At 42.3% G+C, this 27,047-nt stretch overlaps 1 protein-coding gene and 1 long non-coding RNA gene across 5 annotated transcripts; one reads left to right on the forward strand and one right to left on the reverse strand.

Annotated features, from left to right (window-relative positions):
- Positions 1-4,339: 4,339 nt before the first annotated feature.
- LOC144013873 (monocarboxylate transporter 1-like) lies at positions 4,340-25,843 on the forward strand. 4 transcript variants are annotated; one of them, XM_077513210.1, is made up of 6 exons: positions 4,340-4,536; positions 7,467-7,621; positions 15,742-16,023; positions 21,514-21,657; positions 21,731-22,525; positions 24,152-25,843. In XM_077513210.1, the coding sequence occupies exons 3-6, from the start codon at positions 15,807-15,809 to the stop codon at positions 24,418-24,420; spliced, it is 1,425 nt and encodes a 474-aa protein (XP_077369336.1). In that variant the 5' UTR covers positions 4,340-4,536; positions 7,467-7,621; positions 15,742-15,806; the 3' UTR covers positions 24,421-25,843. The 4 variants fall into 4 exon arrangements, with proteins under 4 accessions (XP_077369336.1, XP_077369333.1, XP_077369334.1 ...); XM_077513208.1 differs by lacking the exons at positions 4,340-4,536; positions 7,467-7,621 and adding exons at positions 14,858-15,066; positions 15,152-15,228; XM_077513209.1 differs by lacking the exons at positions 4,340-4,536; positions 7,467-7,621 and adding exons at positions 15,307-15,506; positions 15,539-15,606.
- Positions 11,639-15,340, reverse strand: LOC144013874 (uncharacterized). The gene is made up of 3 exons (XR_013282354.1): positions 15,150-15,340; positions 14,934-15,029; positions 11,639-12,583 (listed from the first exon to the last, which is right to left on the reverse strand). It is a non-coding gene; the product is annotated as an uncharacterized LOC144013874 (long non-coding RNA).
- Positions 25,844-27,047: the final 1,204 nt, after the last annotated feature.

Below are 27,047 nucleotides of genomic sequence, written 5' to 3' on the forward strand. Positions count from 1 at the left end.
AGTCTGTAATTGTCATGAAATTTGAAGACATCCAGATCGGACGACTTTGAGGAGACGAGTTCCTCGTACTCGGTGTACCTTGGCCCAGATCAAATCCAGATGTTTGAATAGCTGGCGGATGATCGCATGCTTGCACAGTCTACTTTAAGAGCAGAAATAAATCTGCTTTCAATACATCATCCGCCCCCAAAAATTCCATAACATGATTATGGAAGGCGGTTCACTTCAGCATGGACCAAGTCCTGCCCACTTTCTGCTACCTCTGCATCATTGCGAGAAAACATTCATTGGGGACATGTTGCATGTGACACAAGTCAAGTAGATGAAAACGGACCTCGCGGAGCTGGCCTGCCCGCAACAAAAAAACACAAAGGCTCACAAGAAGAACATTTTGTTCTTGTTTAAGTAAAGTAGGCCAAAGGCAAGCGGGCCCTTCAAGCTGACCGAGACCAAAGGGAGGAACTCCTGAGTTCAACAACATGCTAACTCAGATAAGGAGATCGATATGAAACCTTCAAACACTTTGTAACTAAGACCTGGAAAAAAAACAGCGACAGAATTGTTGAGGACATGAGTTTTTTTTTAATTCACGGTTGACATTTTGACATTTTCTTCTGTCGTTCTGGATACTTTTCCTGCTTTGGCAATTCCAAATGATGCGTTTTGTTTTTGGCAGCTGGGAGGGAGATTCCAGTAAGGTGGATGTTGGCTGCATGAACACACTACACACATACATACATGCAGCATTTCCACAACAGACATAAAACGCACGAAAATAATCTGGTCAAAGGTAATGCAGCAGTGTGGTTCACAGTCCAATGCAGAGGTTGTGGGTTCCACTCTCAGCTCTCCGCTAGCTTTGTGGAGTTAGCATGTTAGCATGATAATTAAAAGCGTGTATGGGAAGACTTCCATGCACTAGTGGACCCCCTAGTAGTGCTGACACCCTTGCCACTCTGTCTAAAGTGCCCTTTAGAAAGTTCTTTTTTTTTTTTTTTTTTTTTTTTTTTTTTTTTTTAATAAACACTTTCCTGAGGGCAGGACAATGTTGACGCAATCTTAGAGAAGCTGCATGATTAATCGCGTGGGGGGGGGGGGGGGTAGGGGGGGACAATATGATGTGTCGTGAGTTTGTTCCTCAACCCTTGACTGACTTTTATTTTTTATTTTATTTTGTTTTATTTTACTCTCTTCCTATAGTGTAAATCTATTTGTTCTCTCTTTAAATGGAGTCAAATTTACACTACATAATTTACTGTGTAAGAGCTCATATTGCACTTTTGTGTTGCTTTAACTTGGTCAAGTCTGTCTAAAAATGTCATCCTAAACAATTAAAAAGAGGGTTTGTTTGCTTGCCTGCTTGGAGGCTGGCTAGCCGGCAGACGTCCAAGCCAGACATCCCGCTAACACAAAATGTGTTTGTCATTAGCTGCTGCAGCTTCCTTGCTCAACGTTTTGTTTTCGCACTAAATTCTTTGCTTTTTTTGTGGGAATCTCCCGCTCTTGTTTGTTGTCTCAGGGAGGCCTGTGAGCGCTCTCCCACCAGTGGAAGAGCAACGGGCTCACCACCGTGCCCGTCGGAGGTCACGGGAGATGACCCTGATTTGTGGCAAACCAGAAGAGGAGCGCGGCGGTCTTGGCTGACACGCCGATGGCCTCGTCTTGCAGGCCCGGCTGCCTTTTCGGATTTTTTGATGCAAGTGTCTCAACTTGTACTTGTAGCCTACAGAGTGTGCAAGTTTTTACCAGCTTGCTTGACACTGCTGCCCGTTCTTGCAACAAAGCGGCAAGTCGTCATTTCAACTCAGATTGTTGTCGTTTCTTTGCCTCAAGCTCATTCGTTGGTTTTCCAAAGCACTTGTCCTCATTCATGTGGCAGGTGAACGGCAGGGTTATTATTATAGTTTTGGAATTTTTAATTTTAGTTAGTTTAATTTAATTTTGAATTTTATTTTTTAAATTTAGTTAGTTTTAATTAGGTTTCTGGGTTGGGTTTGTTAGTTTTTATTAGTGTTTTATTAGTTGTTTATTAGTTTATTAGTGTTTTATTAGTTCCGATACCGATACTGGTATCTGCAGAGGCACCGATACTGCATTAAAACGGTGGTATCGGTATCGGTGATACCATTAATTCCAATGCTAATATAGGATTTTGGATGCAGCATCTTGTGTCTTGCTCGTGCACGACATTCACTGATATGTGACATGATCACTGCATGCCAATCCAAGATATCCTATTGGCCCTTGAATGCTCTCAACCAATGGCAGGACAGCTTTTTCATGTTGAGGCAAAAAAAAACGTAGGTATAGGTATGGTATCGGTATCGGCCGATACTGCAAAGCTTGGTATCGGGATCAGTATCGGGGGCCAAAAAACGGTATTGGAACAACACTAGTTTTTATTAGTTTTAGTTATTAAAATGCTTAGTTTTAGTTTTTGTTAGTTTCAGTATTAGTTTTTTGTTTGTTTTTTTTTTTTAAATGTATTACTTGTGCGCAATATTAAAAAAAAAACACACCATGTGAGCGACATCAACTGAAGGTGCTTCTCTATTGGCTGCTGCTAGATTACGTCGTGTGACACAATTTCAAGTGTCCTTTTTCTGGTTAATATAAAAAATAAATCTACTTAAAATCACATTTAAAATCATCCACAAGGCTCATGCATTAAATGAATTACCAAAGACGACAACGAAAGACATTTTTGTTATAATTGTAGTTAGTTTTAATTAATTTTGTAAGCATAAAATGTGGTTTCAGTTAGTTTCTTTTTTTTTTTTTAAGCATTTTCGTTTTTATTTTATTTTGTTAATAAAATTGTTTTTTGAATTTTAGTTTTAGTTTTTCGTTGGTTTTGGCTAACTAAAATAACCTTGCTGAACGGGCAATCTATCCCAGGTGACTTTGAGTGAGAGACGGGATACACCTTGGACTGGTCGCCAGCCAATCACAAGGCATGCACAGAAAAATGAGCAGTCAGCACTCTCGTCCCACATTCCAAAAATGTGCACGTTTGTGTCACCGACGATGACTTGAAATTGTCCGACAGTGCCAATGTTTGTCTATATGCGCCTTAAGATTGGTTGGCGACCAGTCTGGGGTGTAGCCCACCTCTTGCCCCAAGTCTTGCTCTTGAACGAAGCTGCCATCTGTGTGAACAAGCCCAAATGTGTTGAGCTTGTCAAGTATTTGGCCCTCCTTAACAGACGCAAAACGAGAAATACGAGTTTCCTTTTATTCGAAGTTGAACACCCTCCAAGAGCCAAGCAAGTTGTGTCAACATACGCGGGTGGCCACAATAAATATAAAAATAAAAATAATAAAAAATAAAAAATAACAGCCATGTACTCTTATTTTGGACACACAGTAGGTATGATGACACCTAAAATACAAATGTTACATATCTAAACACTTTCCTGGACATTTGATTGATCAACTTGAATGCATATTTTCTACATGGTCGAGAAAATATGAAATAGACGCAAAAAGTGTTGGAGGTTGCAGCTTTATATATAGCACACAAGATCAAAAATGATCAGAAAGTCAAAGGTCATTCAATTGAAGGTCTTGTCTTCACTCAAAGTGAATTTCATACACAGTAAAATACTAACCTCTCAATAATGGAATGGACCCCGGGCCAGGAAAAATTAGGCCCAAGGTCAAAAAGGTTAACGGCCGCTAGAGGACAACACGACTGCCCTTTCCAATGAAGGTTGCGCTTCGCCATCCACGTCCGGGCTGTTGTCGGGGACTGCTTGGCCTTTCCCTGCCCGCACCAGAACAGTTTACAGTAAACCCTTGTCTCTATTTTGCTCAGTAGCACTAAATGGTTTCATATAGTGCTTTCATACCTCTTTTTTTTTTTTTTTTTTTTTACTGGACTAAAATTTGCAAAGTGAGGCACTAGTGCGGCACCGAATGGAAATGAGACTGTTTCTATTTCTATGTAATTTTTCATAATATAGCCTACACTGTACTATTGTATTAAGATTTTTTTTAAGACGTCTGTTTTTATAACATTTATTTTAAAACAAATTCTAGTTAGTTAGTAAGTTACTAAAAGGGGTGTTTGGCAGCTAGGGGTCCCGCAAAAGGCAGGTCTCTATAGTTGAATTATTGAATTATTATTTTTCACTGGCTCCTGACTTGACGCAACGTACCCTTTATTTATTTTTTTATTGTTTTTATTTATTTATTATTTTTTTATTTCCAGTATTTACTGTATATTGTTAGCAGCGACGGTCGAGAATCGAACGCACGCGAGAAGGACAACTCAGGTCACTTCTGACGTCATTTTCTTCCCCCCTGGGTGAGATTCCGCCGGTTTGGAGGTTAACGCGCTAGTGCGCATGCGCCCTGGATGGCTGTGGTGTCGTCAGCCGCTCGTCCGCATCCATCGGCTCGCCCGCACGCCACTCGCTCCACTTGGTACCGCGAGCTCTTCCGAGTCGACCTTTGCATCTCGTGAGCGTGCGTGCGTGCGACTCGACCGCCGAACGGAGCCCGCAAGACACCGGCAGAATTCTGCAACGCGAGGTGAGTCTTCGTTCGTTGCTTGATTGTTTTTTTTTTTCTCTGGTTGGTTGGAACGACGGCGCGAGACAAAGCGACACCGCACGCGTGACTTTTAATCAACACGTTGAGTGGAAATAATTCGGCTTCCGCAAATTTGAGACGTCACCGTTTTTAACTCCCTCCGAAAGCTGCGCGGTGGCGTGATGGAGCGTGATGCTGCGGGAGCACCCCCTGCAACCCTCCCACCCCACATTCCCCCGGGCGCATCTGGCCGGCCGAGCGGCGTGTGGCCGGCCTATGGGGTCGGCACCGAGCCAGGCACGCTCCCCTCGGGGCAGTGGCGGAGCCAGACTTTTATAAATAGGGGGGCCAGGGGGGGGCCAAGGATACTTCATCCAAAGATGATGCCAAATTTGTTTTCATGAAAATGTATTTCAATCGGAGTCTCTATCGAAGTTCAAATATATTTACATACATATTAAGCACAGGGGAGAATTTAAAAATTCATTGATAGAGTAATTTCATAACAATTCAAGGAAAAAAAGTTAAAAAAATAAATAAAAATAAAATATGTGCTGTACTGTAAAACCAAACCAAAGCGGGACTGATTTGTTTTGGTCATTTTTCTATCACTACAACATGATATAATTGCATTTGTAAGACAATAGTGAAAGCTCAATGCATTTCTCTTTTCATATTAGGAGCTGCCTAATTTTTTAACATGAAGTAACTTGTGAAATTATGCACATTTTTAAAACTGTAAAATACAACACAATCCCCACAAATATATGCATTCGCGCTAGGCTTTTATTTTGTTAAGTGAAATAGGATGTGCATTGTAAAATGACGAATTTTTACTGCATAGGAACCAGAAACGACTGATGTGTTCTTTTCACATTAATAGCTCTGTAATTTTAAACAATAAGTAACTTGCGAGTTTCTGCACATTTTAAAATTGTAAAATAGAACTTGACGCCAATCCCCACACATTAGGCAGTATCATTTAATTTATTACTGCTAAATTGTGTTATAGTGACTCCTTTTAATGACGTCGGACGCTTTTATTTTGTTAAGTTCTCGGATGCGAGACGCAGCTGAGGCCGCTCTACTGTTACAGCGAACACATCGGTAGTTTCACTTTCACCCTGATGAGATATTTTGTGGAGATGCTGAATAAAATACGCCTCACATTTAAAGATAAATAGGATTGGGCTCACTCGAACTGTCAAGACGGCGTCCATTCGGCTCTTCACTCTCACGGTTGTTTCAGGGTGCCCATGGACGCCTCTTGGTGCTCGGTGCGAACGCAACGGCTAACCGAGTGCGTTCTTTCAAAGCAAGGCACGGGTGGTAGTGGTGAGACACAGTCCAAATGGCGCCTCCACCTATATTCTGCCCCTTAAACATTGTATTTTAGCTCCAGTGCATTTCTATTGGGTAGTTTTGACGTGGACGTTTCTACTGCGTGGTGACTAGAATTCCCTGAGTAGAGGCTTTCCAAATAAGGAGCGGTCGTTCATCGAGCGTTAAAAAAAATAGTGCCGTTAAAGGCATTTTACGTTAACGAGATAATAACACGACAATTTTGACACCCATAATCTGAACATAAAAGTTATTTTAAACAGTCACTCACGTCTCACAGGCAAACAAACATGATATAGCCAAACGCCAACATGCATTCTCTGTACTCAGGAGACTGCTCCTTAAAACAGATGATTCTCCTTCTCCAGACTCCTAGTGAGGTGGATTATAATGCTTTGTCGTAAGTAGCGCCAGCCACTGTTCAGGAGGGGCATAACAATTAGTAGGCGTCTGCTTGAAAAAAATGTTGGCAGGCTGCATCGGCCAGGCGTGCGACGTCACTGCGCCGGTGCCGTGATATGTCAATCATTTGGCGTCTGCTGGGTCCAATCCCATTTCAGCAGGGGCACGTGCCACCCCGCCCCCCCCCCCCGGCTCCGCCATTGCCTCGGGGATGGACCGAGGAGGGGAGCTGTGATTGTCGCTTGTATTTCTTTTCTTCCCTTTCGTTGCTTCCCCAACATGAAGTCTGTTTGACGTCCATCAGAAGAAAATTATATTAAGGTCCATGTAGTGCAATCTTTGTCCTGCAGTAGTAGCACTACTAGTGAAGCGAAACTAACTGAATTTTATCTCTTGTAGTCACTAGCAGAAGAACAAACATTTATTCAAGCAATTTCCAAAGCTGATCTGGCCTGTACAAATCAACTACAACAAATTGTACAGTGTGATGTACACAAAACAGAAAATAACCCAATCACAAAATCTTTCTTTCCAACCAGAGTATGTATGTATTTTTTTTTACAGCAGGCCTGGACTCACTTTTGGGAGCTCGCCCATCAGTTGAGAATGGAATGGAATCTAAAAGTCCATCATAAATTTCTCTGTCTTGTGAGCACATCGTGCTGTAGCTCAGCGAATGAGACAGAAGACGTGCAGCACGCGTGGCGAAGCTCTTTCCATTTCACTCTGACAATCATCCACCCAATCAAAACGGACTTGGGCCCCGACTCAAAGTTTGTCCAAGAGGTTAGCTTGTGGACCCCGGTGGCTTTTTGAACTCTTGCGGGACTGGCGTGCGGCCGTGTCTCTTTGCATCACACACGAATCACCAACAGCTTGACTATTTCAGCGCCATATTAGCAATATCATCTGCTAAACTTGTCACTATATTTGTCAGAGTATATTTGGCGCTTTTCCAAAAGCAAAACAGCTTATTGAAGTCAATGAATGTTGGATCAAATTGCGTTATCATGGCACGATAATGATGAGCTGCGTTTGTCTTCTTCCTGCAAGGGGAACGTTACAACTTTGACCTGAAATTGGCTGGCTAGTTTCCCGCCATGATTGTGCGTGTCTTTTGCCGGCCAATAAAAGCGCTGCATAAAAGCTCGCTGGCGTGCATGCAGCTTTTGTTTTTGTCCCCACAGGGCGGCAGAGCTGCGGCGTGTGCGTGCCTGAGTGAGCGTAGACCCGCTGATGCGTGGGCACCTGTGTGCCGCACACTCGGCGGGCAACTACATCCCACGGATTACTGCTGTGTACTCTTGGATTAATGGAGCTCCGTCAACACAAGGTTTAAGAGGTCACTTATGCTAAGCTGACTAGCATTACACGGCCACTTAGCTGTTAACTGGACCGTAGTGGTATCAGGAGTCCTGTTTGAGCTACTAATCCAATTCAGGATGAGTGATGAGTGAAAGAGACACTCCTGCTTGGTTGTTTTTTTTGTCTGCTGGCGATCCTGTTTGGTTGTTTTTTTGTCTGCTAGCAATCACGCATGAAATTGAACTCAACTCAACTTTATTGAGAAAGCACTTTTAAAGCAACCACAGCACCATACAAAGTGCATATAAAGTACAAAAGGGACTTAGAAACAAAGACGGTTAAAACAATACATTAATAACATAACATTAAACACAACAAAACTAAAACAATGCTGACTTTAAAGAGGAAGTTAACCTTAAGGGGTGAAAAATCAACTTTTTGGAGCTTTTACCCGTGTTAAAATGCTAATTCCTCACCAAAAGTATCACCAAAGTGTTTTTTTCCTCCATTTGCCCTCTGAGAAATTCTAGGTCATTCTGCTCATCAAGCACCAGCCCCTCCCAACCTGAGAAAACGAGCTGTTGTCACTCTTTGACGTCATAAGATGCGCAATGCCAAAGTGCAATGACAGTTGACAGTTAAATTTCCTGGCTGACACTTGTATAAACTACAAGTAAAACCTTCGCACTATTGAACCTAACTGAATGAATAGTATAGTGGTTATTGCACTTGCTCTATAAGCAGCAAGTACCCCGTTCGAGACCAGCTCAGGTTTGTTTGTTTTTCCCCTCCTCCTTTCCTTTCTCTTCTTCCCTCTCCTCCCCTCCTTCTCCACGATTACTTGTGGCAAGGAGACGTTTTGTTTCAAATGTTCATTAAAGAATTGGCTTGCGTCAAGTTGCGTGGCCATTGAAAAAGCGATCAAACGCAGAGCTCCGACAGCAGACTGCAGTCGGTTCACCGGGGGCGCGTCAATCACACGGGTTTTACTAAACCAGGCGTTTTACTCCCGCGTTAGAAAAGTAACCGGCAAAACACCTAATATAAAAACTTACATCGCCATGGTGTCAAAGGTAAGCTTTGATCATTATATGCCTATAGTCAACTGTTGGAAGGGCTTAAAATACCGTGGTGTAAACCCTTTAAACATTTCTTGACAATAATATGTTACATGTGACCTCACTAGTCTAAACATGACATTCTGTTTAATATTACATTTATGGATGATGAGTTATGCAGCAAAATCCAGCCGTTTTTATCCATCTCAGGGGGCGGCCATGTTGCCACTTTGCTGTCGACTAAAGGTTGCTCAGGACACAGGCAATGACCAATCACAGATCACTTGTTTTCTGAAGCTGAGCTGTGATTGGTTGTTATCTGAGACCTGAACAACTGTTGTCATTTTCACTCATTAACAGCAAGCGGCCAGATGGCCGCCTCAATATAGATAAAAACTAACGCAATGTTAACAAGAAGTGAAGAACTGTCATTGTTCTTGTCAAGAATTTTTTGTGTGTGTGTGTGGGGGGGGGGGGGGGGGGGGGTTGACTTCCTTTTTAAGAAATGTGAGGTAGGGGCTTGCCTAACGTTTAGTGAGAGGTCGTTCCAAAGGGAGGGGCTGGCAACGGAAAAGGTTCCATTCCTTCTGAGCCTTCACTATGACCCAACACTATAACTTCTGTTTTCTTATCATTGAAATTCAAGAAGTTTAGTGCCATCCAGGCCTTGATTTTCTCCAGATAGGACAGATGTTCCCTTAAGGAGAAAGTGTCCTTTTTACATAGTAGGACATACAGTAGATGTGACTGTCATCCACATTGGAAGGAAATACTAATGTACTAATAATGAAAACAGCAGGGGCCCCAAAATTGAACCCTGTGGAACACCATACGACATACAGTGGTCCACATAATCAAATGCAGCAGTCAGGTCCAAACGAACAAAACGCACATCGTCTCCGGTGTCATTAGCCAGGGGGATGTAATGAAAAACTTGCAAACAACAATGAAGGGTGCTCACACTTCCCAAAGTTTGGAAATTGTGTGCCTACATGGCAAAGACGGAAAGAAAAATCTTAGCAATTTAGCATTGTTTGCCTGTTTTGCATTTGTGGTTGAAATTAGACAACAATTGGACAAAATCTCTGGGAAAAAAGTTCACTTTTAAATGAACCATGGAAGTGGCTCCAATAGCCATGAAATGCTGAAAAATGAAAAACTTTCTGTTTTCTTGGAATGTATTTTTGAGATGTGTGTGGGTACTCATGATAGACCTGTCCTCTAAAATTCAAGAATTTCAAACTGACTGAATTTCAGAAAGATCCATCTGCCACCTCGTGCATTCGAGGTTCAGGTTGACTGACAGGCTGCCTTCAAAGCCAGCACAAAGCACCTTTGCGTAATTTTTCGGTTATGCCTGCCCATCCGCTTGCGTTGCTCGAGGCCAGACGAATGACTCCTGCTGGAACAGATCTCTTGATTTCTGTAGAAATATTCTAATGAGCGTGTACGGCGCGATGTAATGGCGCAGAAGAGGCCTGTAAATGTGTCTGCTGACTTCATGACAGCCCGCCTATCGTTCACAAATCCTTTCCTGTGCCAGAACGTGAGCAGCCGTGTTTAATGAGCTTCCTGTTTGCTTGCTCGAGTTCAGTCGCAACTTCCCTCCTGAAGTTGCACAAGCGTGCACTCTTTCTACTTGTATTTTTCTGGTCTGCCCGTTTCCATCAAAGTTTCAATGGTAAGAAAAACTGTTGCAGTTTGGAAATAAGCATCAAAACTGTACAGATATTTTCTGTTTGTTATGACAGCCATGCAGAAAAACACAATTACCATTTAGCTGCTTGCGATTGCCGCTTTTAGGTTTCGGCATGGCAGCATGTTGTTGTGTTTGTTGTTGTTCACACGCACGTGCGGTCCGTGAAATAAAGGCAGCCGCTTACTCGCATAGTCATCACATTCCAGGAAAGAAGTGGAAACGTGGGCCGCACTTGCTCCCCGAGGCCTGATGCTCAGCTAGTCCCGCTTGGCTTTGATGGGAGGCGGACGTTTCGTCTTCAGCACTTGTTGAAGTTGTTGGCAAACTTTTCATGACTTTCATGGGCTTCGTCTGGCCGCTGCGGTGCAACAGGTCAACTTAACACCCGAGCAAAGCTTCAGTGACACCAATGCAATGTTTGCACAAGCGTGTGAGAGTCTGCGTGAGTGTGTTAGGTTAGTGAATGGGCAAGCAGGGAACTTGTGCACGCGTGTTTTTAACATGTGTGCCATTCCCATCTTAATGATAAGGAAGCGCATGCTGATTTTTAAAGCTGAATTTGCATGAAGATGTGACATACCTCACGTGACATCATTCTGTTCTTGCTTTGTAAAATGGGTCAAGGCAGTGCAGTGGCTTGAACTTCCCCATCTGACCGTGTTAGTTCCCTCTTGAGGCTTTACTTTAATGCTGCTCCACTTTTGACCAATTGCTCAAGTTTTCATCTCCCGACTTTCAAGTCCTGGACAATTTGTGCTGGTCGAAGATCAAAGTCCAATTGTCACAGTGTCGGTCTGTGTTGTGTCACTGATTGATTATTGGCTGCTAATATGTATTTCAATTAGTGCTGTCAAACGATTCATTTTTTTTTTAAACTACTGAACTCATTAACTCACAGCCATTTTCATTGAAGCAATCCCCAGCTATTTTACTGGATTTTGACTGATTTTGCAAGGCCCACAGAATGTGTTCTATTGCTATATAAACATGGAACCTCCAAAGAGAAACATTAGAGTCTCTTCTTTCATCAGAAAAAAAAGTATATATAGATTTTTCTGTTTCGTTTTGCAGCAATTAGCATTAAAATATAGCTATGATTCATCAATATTCACATTCATAGTGAAAACACTGACAAAACAGCTTGTTGCAACATGGCCATGGCTGATCTCTTATATGCCCCAAAAATAAAATCTACATTTTTTTTTTCAGTCATTCAGGAAAATTATCACTTTAATCTTAAAAAAAAAAACACACACAGAAAATGTTTATTTAAAGGTGTCATTTATTCAAACATAATTCCTGTGCAACATGTTAAGACAACAATCATGTATACTGATTTTAAATCAGTTTTAATATAATTTCACATTCATAGTTTGCAAAAATTACAACTCACAATAACATCTGGATGTAACAGAACATGAGAACAACAGCATTAAATAATCCAGAAGACAAAATTTGATTTTCAAAATGACGATTAATCAAATTAATTCGAGTTATTGCCCACACGAAAGGCATACAACTGATATGCTATTTGAATTTGGCTCTGCAAAGTGCACAAATTACTTTTGAGTTCTCCAACAAGCATCACGTAAGTAAATCAGTGTAAAACTACCTATAGTCTATGTTTATTCATTTTCCCGCCAGTGACTCACTGACTCCGCCAAGTCTGGCTGCACACTGAGTTATTTTTTTTGTAACGCTTTAATGAATTGAAATTACTCCCCAGAGTTAACGCATTAATTTTGACAGCCCTAATTTGTAATAGCGGTTGTTTCTCCTGTAAAAGGATGAAGACGTGACACTCGTATGCACTTGACCGTGTTGCTTCCGCCAATGAGCCCACAAGTTTCAAGCTTCTTTTGGTCCGAGCTTTGCTTATTTGTGGAGAAGATACGATCCTCTCCGCAGGTCAAAGGTTATGCTTTGATTTTCCGAGTGTCCTGGAGAGCATCTGGAGCTGCCTGGAAGTTATGCGCCAACCACATCAGTATTCAGCCTCCCTCGTAGAATAGTGCAAAATAGCCGGATGTTATCTTTGTTGGAGAAGGGAAGACGAGCGCTGCCTTTGAGTTGCCAAATTGAATCCCATTCATGTGGAAAGTAGTGGTTGTTGTTGTGACCTTTGGCTTGTCCCATCGGAGGTCGCCACATTGAGTTACTCGTGTGATTTGTTTGGCACACTTTTTAACTGGCCAGGTGCCACTCACCTGCTTTGTTATTCCATGCCTGGGACCAGACCTGGCTGGGAGGAGACCATGGGAAAGAAATTTTATTCCAAAAGTGCTTAATTTGACCTCAAACAATTTCTGTGTTTGTTAAATGCAAAAACTCAACTCAACTTTATTTATAAAGCGCTTTAAGAACAGGCATTGCTGTATACAAAGTGCTGTACATAAACATAAACATTGGCTGTGCAGTAAAGCATAAGGTAACAAAACAAGAACAATGCAAACATTTTGAAGTGCAAATACAAGTTTGTTTGTTTCTTTCTCAAAACATGGACTGACTCCAGACAGCAGTTAAGCAGTTGGGACAACTTTGTGGCAGTGTAATGATTGCTCAAATCTGGTTGTTGACAACCTGATGGAGACTAAACATCCCGAGGAGAGCACCATCATGCTTGTTAATTAGTTACAAGAGAAACTCAACATGAACCGTTTTCAAGGGTTGCAAGCAAGCGTAGTGCCACTTTGCAAACTGTTATCGCTGGATGTATTCGAGATGGCAGATTTATGCCAAAGTGGGCAAGTGTCACCTGTTTGGTGACAGACATTGGCTTTTCAAACTTTTGAATTGCATGCAAAGGCAACTAATTTGTCCAAATCACAAGAGGCCATCAGCACGAGAGGGAGGAGTCTTGTGCTGCCTCAAGTGTGAATTTGGCCAGAATTTGTTCGCCGGGTGTCATGCATCCTCGGCCTTGAGTGGCTTCTACAGGCATTTCATATTGTCATGTTGAATAATAATATACCCGTTTTGAACCCCCTTTACTAATTAATGTAGAAAAAAAGGGTCCACAATGTCGTAGTCTGCTCTGTTGATAAGGAAGAGGGATACACCTAAAAATGAAAATTGTTTCGAAAAATGAAAAAGTCCAGAGTGCTTGATTTCAAGGTGTTAACCTGCGTCATCACATCTTGTTCCAGCTGTTGTTTTCATGAAAATGCGTCAATATTTTTCAGCTCATCCCTACTCATAACTCAATGGTAGTTGACACATTAGCCTGAAAACAATACAATTTAATAGTGTTTAAAGGGGAAGTCATTCCTGACATTTTCTTGAAAATAATATGTTCTATGAAGCCCCACTAGTCTATATACGTCAACTGATGAATATTGCGTTTGTTGAACATAAATTAAGTGGCAAAATGCACCTCTTTTTATTATCCATATCAGCCTTTTTTTTCAGTACACTCACTCACACAAACACGCACACATACAATCATGGTCTCCTGGGTGGTGAAGCGAACCCATGCCGCCTGCATCAAATGCAAGCGACCCAAAGCCCAGTTGGCAGCCATTTTGCCACTTGGGGTCAGCTTGCGAGCATCACATGACCAAACTGCGAAAAGTGGTGAGCCGTGATTGGTTGTTACCAGAGCCCGCCTCGTACAGTGATGTCACTTTTAGTTGACAGCAAGTGGCAAAATGGCCGCCACCTGAGATGGATCAAAACGGCTGTATTTTTCTGCTTAAATCCAATGGCACAAATGCAGTATTCACCACAATCTCATTGTGATTGTTGTAAAAAAAAATATAATAATAATAATAATAATTTTAGGTGGACTTCTTCCTAGGGCTGCCACAAACGACTATTTTGCTAGTTGACTAATCACCAACAGTAGTCGCGATTAGTCGACGAATCGGATCGTCAGCCTCCCCTTAAATAATTGCCCAAAGTCTTTTTTCGACTTTTTTTTTTCTTCCTCAGAAAACCCCAAAAACTGAAACACAAACTCAATGATGGCCAGAATTTTTTTTTTTCAATTATTATTATTTTGACAACTTAGGCCAATATTTTTAAGGGGCTGACAAGCAAGCAGCTACTCTTATATAACCATCATTAGCATATAGCTTGAATTTGTTGAGATATATGTACAAATTAGTAATAAAGATGGTGACAGGTGAAAGGTAACAGACTAACAGTACATTCAACTTTTTTCAGAGTGCAGTTTGTACCAGAATTGCTTCTGCAATCCAAAAAAGACAATTATGCCGATAGTACATTTGAACTTTTAGCTCAAATACTGTTGCCTTTAACATTTATAACAACAAATGTTGAGTGCATTTGAAAATAAAACCAAAACTAAACAGCAATTAGTAATATGAATACAACAAACATGTAAACAATATAAAAAAATACTTTTGAGCCATGCACGTTGATGGCTTCATAATAAAGCTCTCCAATGAAGTGGAACGGAGGCTTTTAAGCACTGTAACGTAGCGTTAAGACATCGTCGGCACATTTACTATTCAGCCATAAAATTACAGGCCAAGCCTGGCCCTTTAAGTGCTGTAGTGCCGCACTTTGGCGCAGGAGGGCGGTGTTGTTTAGGAAAGAGAAGGAGAGCGGAAGACCTTGCGTGTACGCACCGTCTGTCGTTGAGGAGTGCTAAAATAAAAGTTTGTGTGAAACAACGACAACGAGAGTCTGCCTGCTCAGTCGCCATACCATCGGTTAGGAGGTCCCTGAGCAGAAGAAGAGGACTTAAAAGCTGTAACCAACGTGGGCACGTTTGATCATACAATGTGTGCTAAATGAACGTCCACGTTAGCACTTAAGTTACGCTAACCATCCAAATAACTTACAGTGGCTGAGATGACTGTCCCTCGCCGTCAGAAGGATTCGACAAAAGGTGCTTCAGTTTCAACTGCCGTGAGAGGCAAGGTCTGTCTTTAATATTTTACATTGAACATTATTTGCTCTAGTGTTCCAAAACCTTCGAAGTCCGATGTCGGTTAGTCATGAGAGCATACTGTGTACAGCTGGTGCTGACGTCACGTCTGACCCGGATTAATGCTACTGCGCATGTGCGTCTAGTAAGAGCAGGCAGGAGGACGGGCGGCAGGCAGTCAAACGAGCGGTTGAGGCAGTTTTGGAAGAGAAAACAAATATAAGGCTGATATATACTACGTAAAACAGACTAGTCGACTATTTAAATTAGCCGTCGACGGTTTTGGTCGTCGACGGTTTTGGTCGTCGACGTAGTCACGACTAGTCGACTAATCTTGGCAGCCCTACTTTCACATTTTTCATGAGTTTGCGGTTCATGAAGCCCCTCCTGACTTCCCCCTTGCATATGTTTTCCATCTGATCAGAAAATATGAGGCTGTGGGAAACATTTTGTTGACATTTCCGCACCATCCATGTCGAGTGAAACTTTGCTGTGCCTCTCCGCAGGTCCGGCTTCCAGTCCAGATTCCACCATCCCTCCTCCGCCGCTGCTGTCTTCTCCCTGAGCAGATATGCCTCCGCCAACAGGGGGCCCCGTAGGTTACACCCCTCCCGAGGGGGGCTGGGGCTGGGCCGTGGTGGTGGGGGCCTTCATCTCCATCGGCTTCTCGTACGCCTTCCCCAAGTCCATAACCGTCTTCTTCAAGGACATCGAGGTGATCTTCGATGCCACGCCCAGCCAAGTGTCCTGGATCTCCTCCATCATGCTGGCCGTCATGTACGCGGGAGGCAAGTGGCAACTGGGAAAAAAAAAAAAAAAAAAAAGCTTTACAATTGCCTACATTCAAACATAAGTATACCATAGACACTTTAATATCATTTCTTTGTCATTTTACAACTTTGCCCTTATGACTCAGAGACAGTTTACCTACGATCTTTATTTTTTTCTGAGCTAGAGTATACACATTTAAGTATAAATATATCAAATTATGACGTTTTGCTGACATGATTGCGAAAGAGGATGTGGCGAGTGTTTTATTCTGAAAAATAACCGGATTTATTATTAGTATTATTTTTTTATTATTATTATTATTTTTTTATATATATGAAACTACCTTGCTCTTCCTGTCTTGCTGGATGTGTTCTGTGTTTCTATGCCATTTGATGGATGCCGACGGATGTGTCGTCCGGTTAAAAATAGAAAATAGGTCTATCATTATCAATAGGTCAATTAATTAACTAAGATTACAATGAGGTTGCTTATTTTGCTGCATGAAAAATATAATTCTTTAATTAGATAATAAATATGTAATTTCTGGAGGTACATGTTAAATATCGCAATAATATCTATATCGTTATATTCAGTAAGTATATCGCATATTTTTTCCAATATCGTGCAGCCTTAATAGATATATATTTTGGGAAACAAACTCAATCAGGCTGCGATTGGCTGGCAACCAGTTCAGGGTGTAACCCACCTACTGCCCAAAGCCAGCTGAGATAGGCTCCAGCACCCCCACGACCCCCTGTGAGGTATAAGCGTTCAAGAAAATGGATGGATGGAATCTCAATCAGGAGAGGAACTGACTGATACAATTCACTACTCTCTGAAAAAAATCCCCTCCTCACCCTCTCTTTTTATTTGGTTACCACGCCCCTAGTTCCAACCCTAATAATGCAAATGCAAAACATAGTTGGAACACAGTATACTAACGAAAATGTGCACTGCCATCTAATAGTTGAACATCATCGAGAGGTAATTACAATTAATTAAGAATACATTGAGTTTGATTATTTTGCCGCATGAAAAATTAGATAATTAGATAATAAAAATGTAATTTCTTTAGGTACATGTTAAATATCGCAATAAAATCAATATCGTTCTATTCAGCAACTATATCACATATCTCATGTTTTTACAATATTGTGCAGCCCGAATCTCGTTTTTTTTTTTTTTTTTTTTTTTTTTTTTTTTAACGATTGTCGATGTTCTGATTTCGATCAGTTTTCACAGTCGATGTCAAGGTGCGCAAGCTCACTTCTGCTCTCTTCATGAGCGTCTTCAGCTTCCAAACACCCGCATGTGCTTTCCTTCCGAATCAGGACGTGGAAGCTTTAGGGACGTGCAAGGAAAGAATAAAAGCAGGAGTCGAGAGAGGAGCCAGATGTTAAAGCGCTTGTTTTTTTCCCTCCTCTACCATTTTCTTTCACTCCTCTTCCTGATTTCACAATTCAGTCTGTTCTCTTGAGCCTCATTGAATTCTGTTACTGGTGGGCGGTGGCTCCTTGGACTGTTGTGTGGCATTAGAAGGGCACCAAAGTGGCGTTTATTACCTGAACTTTGGAGTCATATTCGCAACATCTCAAATTTCCGGATTGTGTTAGCAGACAAAGGCCGCTTGTCGGTGGCCGACGAGTGGGAGTGCCGACCGCCGACTTGTATTTCACTTCTTGCGGCTTGCGGGAAATGCCTGCTTGTCTTTAAGTGTGTGGGATGGAGAGCATGCTTAGCCAGAGTAAATACCGAGTGTGTGTATGTTTCTTTTTATCTGCCTTTTTCTTGGCTCAGTTTTCATGCGTAAGCTTCTTCTCTCTTCTGTGTCCTTGGAGGTGCATCCCTGGAGGAATCAGGAAAATATGACAGCACAACGTGATACAAAAGACGTGAAAGTGGTTGAGTGAGTTTCCCAAGTGAGGCTGGTGAGAAAATGGTCAACTAGTGGAGAGAGAGGAGGGAGGAGGGGATGAGTTTCTGTTGTTTATATAATCCCTGGGAGAAGGCTCCTCACTGGCCTCTTTGTGTTTTGCCAGATAGCAACAAAGCGCGTCAGTGCTCATTTGTTAGCATGTGCGTGCGTGTCCTTGTCACACAGTTTGTACAAGAGTCCTCACCTGGCGTGACTTTCTCCACTCCAGAGGATCGCCAGACACTTGTAGCTGAATCCCATTCACAGCACGCTCAAAACTTGCCCATTCGCTCTTTGCAAAGTCACCTTTTATTTCTTCTTTTGATTCTATCCTACGTTATTTGATCAAAAAAGCCACTCTGCCTATTTTTTGTTTCGTTCAAAAATGATGCCACACAATTTGGCAGAAATCTGGCTAATAGAAACCTTACAATTGGTGTCAAGGAAGTATTTTGAAGTGATGGATCTTGATCAAGAGATAAGCTTGGTATTTTGGGGTAACTAAATTTAGCTAGTTACAGAGAGTCTCACCATGTGGCGTGTGTGAATGTAGCTGCACACTAATGATACATTTATTTTCATCAAATGATGTGTATTTTTGAGGGTAACCATTTGGGAGACCATCTTTTCGGGTTGAAAGTTTTCCATGGAGGTAATTTGAAACATTCTGGCGGGGGTGTCAATTATGTTTTTTGGTCCCTTCATAGTTGTCAGGGTTACCTGTTTGACATCTATTAAACACAACACACAAAAAGGAGAGAAGACACTCAATACAGGGCTCGCGGGGAGAGAGGAGAGGAACTGATACAATTCACTCCTGCACTCTCTGAAGATTCCTCTCCTCACCCTCTCTATTTATTAGGTTTTCCACACCCTTTGCACGCCCCTAGTTACCTGGGTGCTCCAACCCTAGAAAATGCAAATGCAAGACATAGTTGGAACACAGTGTACTTGTTTGTCTATGTGTTGTGCATATTCCTACAACAGTGTCTTCCATCCATCCATCTTGTTGACCGCTTACTCCTCTCAAAGTTCACGGGGGGTGCTGGAGCATATCCCAGCTGGCTTTGGGCAGTAGGCGGGGTACACCCTGAACTGGTCGCCAGTCAATCACAGGGCACACAGAGACAAACAACCATCCACACTCACAATCCCACCTAGGGACAATTCAGAGTGTTCAGTTAACATGTCAAGAATGTCTTTGTAATGTGGGAGGAGACCGGAGTACCCGGAGAAGACCCACGCATGCATAGGGAGAACATCCAAACTCCACCCAGGAAGGTCGAAATCTGGACTCGAACCAGAATCCTCGGTACTGGGAGGCGGACGTGCTAACCAGTCAGTCACCCTCGTTACAGTTTTTTGTCCACCAAAAACAAACACGTCTTTTGTTCATGTGGTGTCCTCGTGAGAGGTTATAAAAGAATGCCTTGGAATGTTTGCGCAGAAAATGTGCCAAGCGCACAATGGGCGATCAAATCAAACTTGGGCGTGTGCAAAAAAAGGCTGGAAATGGATGCTGGCATGTTCACACGCAAAGAAAGAGTGGGAAATGGCGTGGGAGAATTCTGTTTGGTTTCTTTTTTTGATTGTTTTGTTTGTTTTTTGCCAGCTGACTCCCAAGCGACTTCTGCATTCAACAAATGTAGCCAGCAGAATTGAACTTGCTTTGATTTCACAAGCAGACTTGACAAGTTAACTTTTTCACTGAGGACCAATTCAGTGGGGATTTTTATCCCACCAAAGGAATCAATGGGGTTTGGTTGTAGTTTGTGCATCGACTGCGTGGCAGTGCACAGTGACCATACTGGATGTTTATAAGCTTATTTGCAATCAAAATCATTTTCCTCGTGAATCCTTGTCCAGGTTTTGTTTGGCTTGACTTGATTGGGCCGTGCTGTGTGAGCGGGGCGGCTGCTTTTGTACTTTGCATTGGCAGGCGGTGGAGCTGCTTGTTGTGAATTTGTGTGAGAGTCCATTCATAACCAGCTTGGCACCATTAGATGTTTGTCTCTGAGGTTCCTCTTCCTCCTCTCACTGTTAGCTGTGCTGGCGCCATTCAAGCCGTGTGGAATTGCCTTCCACATAGGAGGAGCGAGGGCAAAGGGTTATTAATGAGTTGCGTGAGGTCAAAAGGTTAATGAATGACCGTCGAGGTCAGCATCCCCTTCAACTCTGCTTGTCAAGCGCAAGCAGTCACGTGATGTTACACAAGCGGCCTTGTGTCAGTTGTGGTAATACAGCACCCCCTGGTGATAGGAGGTGAAAGTGCTCTTGTTAGCTTCAAACTTGATGCAGCATTCTTTTGTACAAATGAAATGAGAGTAAGTGAAAAGTTTGTCTTGAAGGTTTTCCTTTGCATGAGTTCTCAACTGCTCTCGCATTTCGCTATAGTAATTAGTTGCTCTTTATACACCCAATGGAACACATTTCTGTTTTATTTATTGGCATTCTAATGTCCCATAACTACGGAAGCGTCATGGTGCTACACCAGGAGAAAAAAAATGTCACATTTTAACATGATAATTTTTTTACATAAGTTTCATGTTTTAACATGATCATTTCACGTTTTAACATGATAAATATTATGCTAAAACATGAAACTTATGTAAAACATGAAAATTATGTAAAAATGGTAATTTTCATGTTTTTACATTATTTTCACGTTTTTATATAAGTTTCATGTTTTGACATAAGTTTCATATTTTTACATTTTTCAGTATGTTTCATAATTTAACATATTTATCATGTTAAAAGGTGAAATAACCATGTAACTTATAACTTATATAAAAACGCAAAACTTATATAAAAATTATCATTTTCACGTTTTTACATAAATTTCACGTTTTTATGTAAGTTTCACATTTTAGCATAATATTTATCATGTTAAAACGTGAAAATTATCATGTTAAAACATGACATGGCTCTTGATTTTTTTTTTTTCCGTACGTAACTACTTTGTGTTGATGTATTTTTATTCCACTAGCATTCTTTTCATGTAAAGCCGCATATTTATATAATCGTTTTTTGTTTTTTTAAATAGCCTGTAAAGCACAAAGATGTTGCGTAAATTTGAAATGGCACAGAATGATCTTGATGATCTTGCTAAAGGTTGAATTATTACAAAAGCAGCCGAATGTAAAAAATGAGGCTTGCAAAGAGTGACAAATCAAGTCGTTTTTAGTCACAGGGAAAAAACTGGTGGATAATGCAGTCAGTGATTCTTAAAGTTTGGCAAATGAGCTCCCTCTTGTGGTACACCAAGAACCACTGAATGAAATATTCATGTTACAGTAGTTTCAACTTCTTTTTAATCTGATATGGCACTTGTTAGTTATATTTTCAGTTATACTTAATTTAAACTGCAATATGGCTCTTTTTATGTGGGGATCTTTTTTTTTTTTTTTTTTACAGTATTGAATTTAATATTTTTATGACGAAGTATAATTTTGCAAACAACAATAATGACTCTCCTTTTTCAGGAATACTGTAAAGCCTTTTCCTGTTTTGAAGAACACTTTTCATATTTTTAAGAACGTGTGCCGATGATTTGATGCGACACGATTCTGTCTGTGTGTGTGGGCGTCCTCAGGACCAATCAGCAGCATCCTGGTCAACCGGTTCGGCAGTCGACCAATCATTCTGCTGGGCGGCTGTCTGGCGGGGTCGGGACTGGTCTCCGCCTCCTTCTGCAACACGGTGGCGCAGCTCTATTTCTTCATTGGCGTGGTGGGAGGTGGGCGGCCGCTCCTCTCGTATCCCGGCTCCTCGTCCGCATATTTCAAAAAAATGTTCCACTTCTCGCGCAGGCTTGGGCCTGGCGTTTAACCTGAACCCGGCCCTCACCATGATCGGCAAGTACTTCTACAAGCGGCGCCCCATCGCCAACGGCATCGCCATGGCCGGCAGCCCCGTCTTCCTGTCCACGCTGGCGCCGCTCAACTCGTGGCTGTACGACCGCTTCGGCTGGCGGGGGAGCTTTCTCATCCTGGGCGGGCTCCTGCTCAACTGCTGCGTGGCCGGCTCGCTCATGCGCCCCATCGGTCCGCCGCCGGCGCCCCGCGGCCGGCCGCCGCCCGAGGACGGCGAGGCGCCGCCCAAGAGGACGGCGCTGCAGACGCTCAACTCCTTCATCGACCTGACGCTGTTCAAGCACCGCGGCTTCCTGCTCTACCTGCTGGGCAACGTGGTCATGTTCTTCGGCCTCTTCGCGCCGCTCGTCTTCCTGTCCAACTTCGCCAAAAGCAAAGACATCAGCAAGGACAAGGCGGCCTTCCTGCTCTCCATACTGGCCTTCGTGGACATGTTCGCCCGGCCCTCCATGGGCCTGCTGGCCAACACCAAGTGGGTGCGCCCGCGTGTGCAGTACTTCTTCGCCGCCGCCGTCCTCTACAACGGCGTGTGTCACGTGATGGCGCCGCTGTCGAACGACTACACCGGCTTCGTGATCTACGCCGTCTTCTTCGGCTTCGCCTTCGGCTGGCTCAGCTCGGTGCTCTTCGAGACGCTGATGGACCTGGTGGGCGCGCAGCGGTTCTCTTCCGCCGTGGGCCTGGTCACTGTCGTGGAGTGCGCCCCCGTGCTGCTCGGCCCGCCGCTGACAGGTACGAGACACGTTGATAGGCAATCGGGTTGTGCCGCCGGCAAACAAAGGCTTGATTCATATGTGTCAAAATAAATCTAGTAATCTAATTAGTAAATTGATTGACATCTACTTTAATTAGCAATTTTAGCCTCTCAACAGTAATTCGTCTTTAATTTCTGTAGTCCTTCATGCAAATAAACACATTGTTTTGTGTTTAAAAGGGGAAGTCAACCTTTAAACATTTCTTGACATGACCTCACTAGTCTAAACATGACATTCTGATTAAAGACATGATTGAAGATACTTGACTTATTGAGCCATTTTCAGCAGTAAAAAAAATATTTTGCCCAGAATTAATTTGATAACTACATTATTTTTCATGTACAATTAATACATTTAAAACTAATTTTTAAACTTGCTGTCGACTAAAGGTGACATCACCTGTGCTGAGGAAGTAGCTAAGAGACCAATCATGGCTTAGTTTGCTGACCAAACCCAGAAAACAGGTGAACCATGATTGGTCATTAGCTACTTCCCCAGCACAGGTGCCATCTTAAATCGATAGTGAGTTAAAAAATTAGTTTTTAAAGATATTAATTATACATGGGGAAACAAATGATTATGGACAAATTCATTCTGGACAAAATATTAACTGTTTACTGCTAAAAATGGCTCAATGAGTCAAGTATCCCTTTCATATTACATTTGTGAAATAAGAGATATGCAGCCAAATTCCGCTGTTTGTATGCACCTAAGGGGGTGGCCATTTTGCCACTTGCTGTCGACTGAAGATTACATCACAGTTACTCAAGCAATGACCAGTCACAGCACACCTGTTTTCTGAAGCTGTGATGTCATTTTCACTCGACAGCAAGTGACAAAATGGCCGCCTTCCGATACTGAAAACTCTGTATTTAGAATAGTGGGGCTGCATAGAACTTTTTATTGTCAAGAATTTTGACTTTGTCTTTCATTCAAATTTGCAAACATTTACTTTTACTTTAAAAAACAAAAACAACTGAAGCAGTGACTGAATCGGTTTCACAAAGTTTGCGGAGTACATCAAACCCTCTTGTCTCATATTGCGCAATTAGATGTGTTTTAGCACAAAACAATAATTGGTTAATAAACAGTAATTGGGAAAATAAATGGTTTTGCTATCCACTTCAATACTTTTTTTTTCATCCGATTTATTGGAATTGTTTCTAACAATCTTTGAACTATTTTTACACTTTCATTCTTGGACAGGCAAAAAGTTACACACATTCAAAGTCACATGAACGTGGGAAAAAAAAAAAAGTACCCTCGTGTTTTGTGAATATTTTGTATTGGTTATCAAAAGCTTTTAGATCAAATAAATACGAGGCTGCTACTTTCTGTTTTTTTTTTGTTTTTTTTAAATCTATCACAGGGGTGTCTGGAATATAACTGGCGATAAACCATCGATACATACTACGGCTTGTTGACATTTCTGTTCTCCGATTGACGTCATCCACTGGTTTTATTTCTTCTCACCCACAAGTTTTGTTTTTCTTTAAAGAAATCTCTTCCAAAGCGAAGCCTTTTGGGGAATATCTGGCAACGCAACTTAGCTTTGTCGTGATTTTGACATTCCGAGCTGACGTCTTCCCTCCCTCCGTCGCAGGAAGCTTCTACAACTACTACCAGCACTATGACTACACGTACATCTCGTCCGGCATCATCCTCATCGTTGCCAGCCTCTTCCTCTTCGTGGGGATGGGCATCAACTACAGACTGTTGGCGCGAGAGAAGAAGAACGAGGAGAAAGCTGAGCCCAAGGAGGAGCGCGCAGCCATGCTAGCCCCCGCCGAGGCCGCCGCCGAAGCCGCCGCGGACGCACCCGGCCCCGCCAAGCCGGAAGTGGATTCCAAGATGGACGAAAACACGGTGTAGGAGCGCAACAGACTCGGCGAAACACACGCATGGCGCACGCCATCACAAACGCGCACATCGACCTTCTGGGCTTGCACCGCACTTCACGTCGTTTTCTCTTTCTTGTGTGTGTTTGTTGTCGACGTGCCTGCCGGGAGCGCGCACGCGTTGCCGAGGAGCAGTCATCTTTTAATCACTTTGGGGAGGACGTTACTCTCAGGGTCTCCAGCTGCCATAATGCGCCGCCTGAGTGTGTGTGTTTGTGACTTTCCACCCATCCAATTGACATACACACCCACACACAGCGGTCTTAATGTATTAGTGTTTCTATGACAGATATCAGTATTTGAAGCTAAAAGCACACACTCGCGGCCGTGAACAAATATTTGAGCTCAAAGTATACAGGCAATCTGACTGGAAGGAGTTTGCGTGTGGTCTGTGGTGGTTTTTACATTTAACAATAGAATGTCAACTGCATCACAGCTTCTTTTACCAGCAGCAGAAGTCACTTGGTGTTTTTTTTTTTTTTTTTTTTTTAAAGGGTTAGGGCAGGCCGGTTTGTTTCCAGACAGTAAACGATGGTTGTAAAAATGTGCCAATAAAGTCCAGAATTCCATTTAGCAAACACCAAAACCAGCAAGGGAAGCAGTTTCCCCCTTCAAGCAAATCCTAAATAATAAATCATTCATCTTTTATTTTTCTTTTATCCCTTATATTAAACGCATGTTAACATTTTATTCATCCTTTTTAATCTTTTATTTCCTTTTCTGTCAGCACTGCTGAGGACATTGGTGCACTTTGCCAAGGCACACAACATATTTTATGAACAAAAAAATGGTAGAAAAGTAAAGACAAATAATCAAATGATTATGTTTTGGTCTCACCGCGGAATGTGGGTCCTGTTAAGACACATGCTATTGTATTTGAAAGGCAACAGGTGTCTCACCTTCTGCCATCTTTGAGTATTTCGTTGTTGTGCCTGTCACTAAACGCTGAAGGCACAGATAGATGAACAAATATACGTTATTTGGCGTCAACAAATAATTTCCTGACCAATCAAGTGAAAGTGGATAAGTCAAATAAATTTCAGTGATTGTACCAGTGGTTGGGAATCACTGCACGTGTGGTCCGACATCACCCTCTAGTGGACAAACACTTGTCTGTCCATTTATGCTGACGTTGTAATGTCTGTCTGAATTTATCAATCCAATTTTCAACACTGCCCCTCCGGGATCAAAACAAAAAACTTGAACTCTTTCACAGTGAACAGCGGCACTTTTATGGGAAGAAAAATACATTTGTTTTGTTTTGCATTTGAGTTTTAGGTTCAATTTTAAATGAAGAAATGTTTCTGGAAAGCAAGCTGCGTTCTCATACTAATTACTGTAACTGTGATATTTTTTGGACGGGAGAGTGAAGGAATTAAAGATTTTTAAAAACAATAGACCCTTTGTTCTATTTTCAAATTAACGAAACTTTTTTTTCCAATGTAAAACCTGTTAATTGATAGGCTGTGAAATGTTTACTGACATGATGTGGGGAATGTGCCACGAGGCAACAGCGTGCATTGAATTGCGAGTTATACCACCAAGACAAAAAGAAACAGCTCACCGATGTAGATTGGCTATGAGCACGTTACGCACAGTTGCAGTGGTCATTTACAAAGCCTTTTCATGATCATCGTCGTCCTCTGCTGGTGTGAGTACACATTTTTATGCAATATTTTTATTTAAATGCGTTTTATCAATTTAAATTTGTGTTTAAAGACCTTTAAAAACTGCGATTGGCTGACAACCAGTCCAGGGTGTACCTCGCCTACTGCCCAAAGCTGAGATAGGCTCCAGCACCCCCCGCGGGCCGTGACCCTTGTGAGGAATAAGCGGTCAAGAAATTGGATGGATGGACCTTTAAAGATCAAGTGCTGTAAATAGCTTTCTAAACTAAGATGAATTGACTATATTTAATCGGTCCCCGTGCTGGTTGCCACATGGCAGTGCAGCAAGTGTTGAAAAACAAAATCGGTGTTTCAAAATCAATATGTTTGACAGTACTGATCGACAGATGAGTTTAATTTAAAAGAATGTGTTAATGTTGAGATACTCCGATCACAATAAAGAGCCAAAAAAAAAGATTACCATAAAACTCGTAGATCCGGCCCAATCGCATCACTTTCTGGAGCCACTAAAGCAAAAGTGTGTCATTGCCGTTTTGGCTGAAAGGGTTTCCCGTTTTCTTTTGGGCAGAACATCCATCCATCCATTTTCTTGGCCGCTTATTCCTCACAAGGGTCGCGGGAGGTGCTGGAGCCTATCACAGCTGGCTTTGGGCAGTAGGCGGGGTACACCCTGGACTGGTTGCCAGCCAATCGCAGCCTGCCATCCATGTCTTTGGAATGTGGGAGGAGACCGGAGTACCCGGAGAAGACCCACGCAGGCACGGGGAGAACATGCAATCTCCACGCAGGAAAGCCGGAGCCTGGACTCGAACCCGAGTCCTCAGAACTGGGAGGCGGACGTGCTAACCAGTCATCCATCGTGCCGCCTGGGGCAGAACATCTTTACCAAAATTACAATTACAAATTACAATTTCGACAGGTTACAAAATTCAAAATCCTTTTTTGTCAATTAAATAATACAAAAACATTTTTT

The sequence above is a fragment of the Festucalex cinctus genome, chromosome 2 (genome assembly GCF_051991245.1).
Source record: "Festucalex cinctus isolate MCC-2025b chromosome 2, RoL_Fcin_1.0, whole genome shotgun sequence".
NCBI lineage: Eukaryota > Metazoa > Chordata > Actinopteri > Syngnathiformes > Syngnathidae > Festucalex > Festucalex cinctus.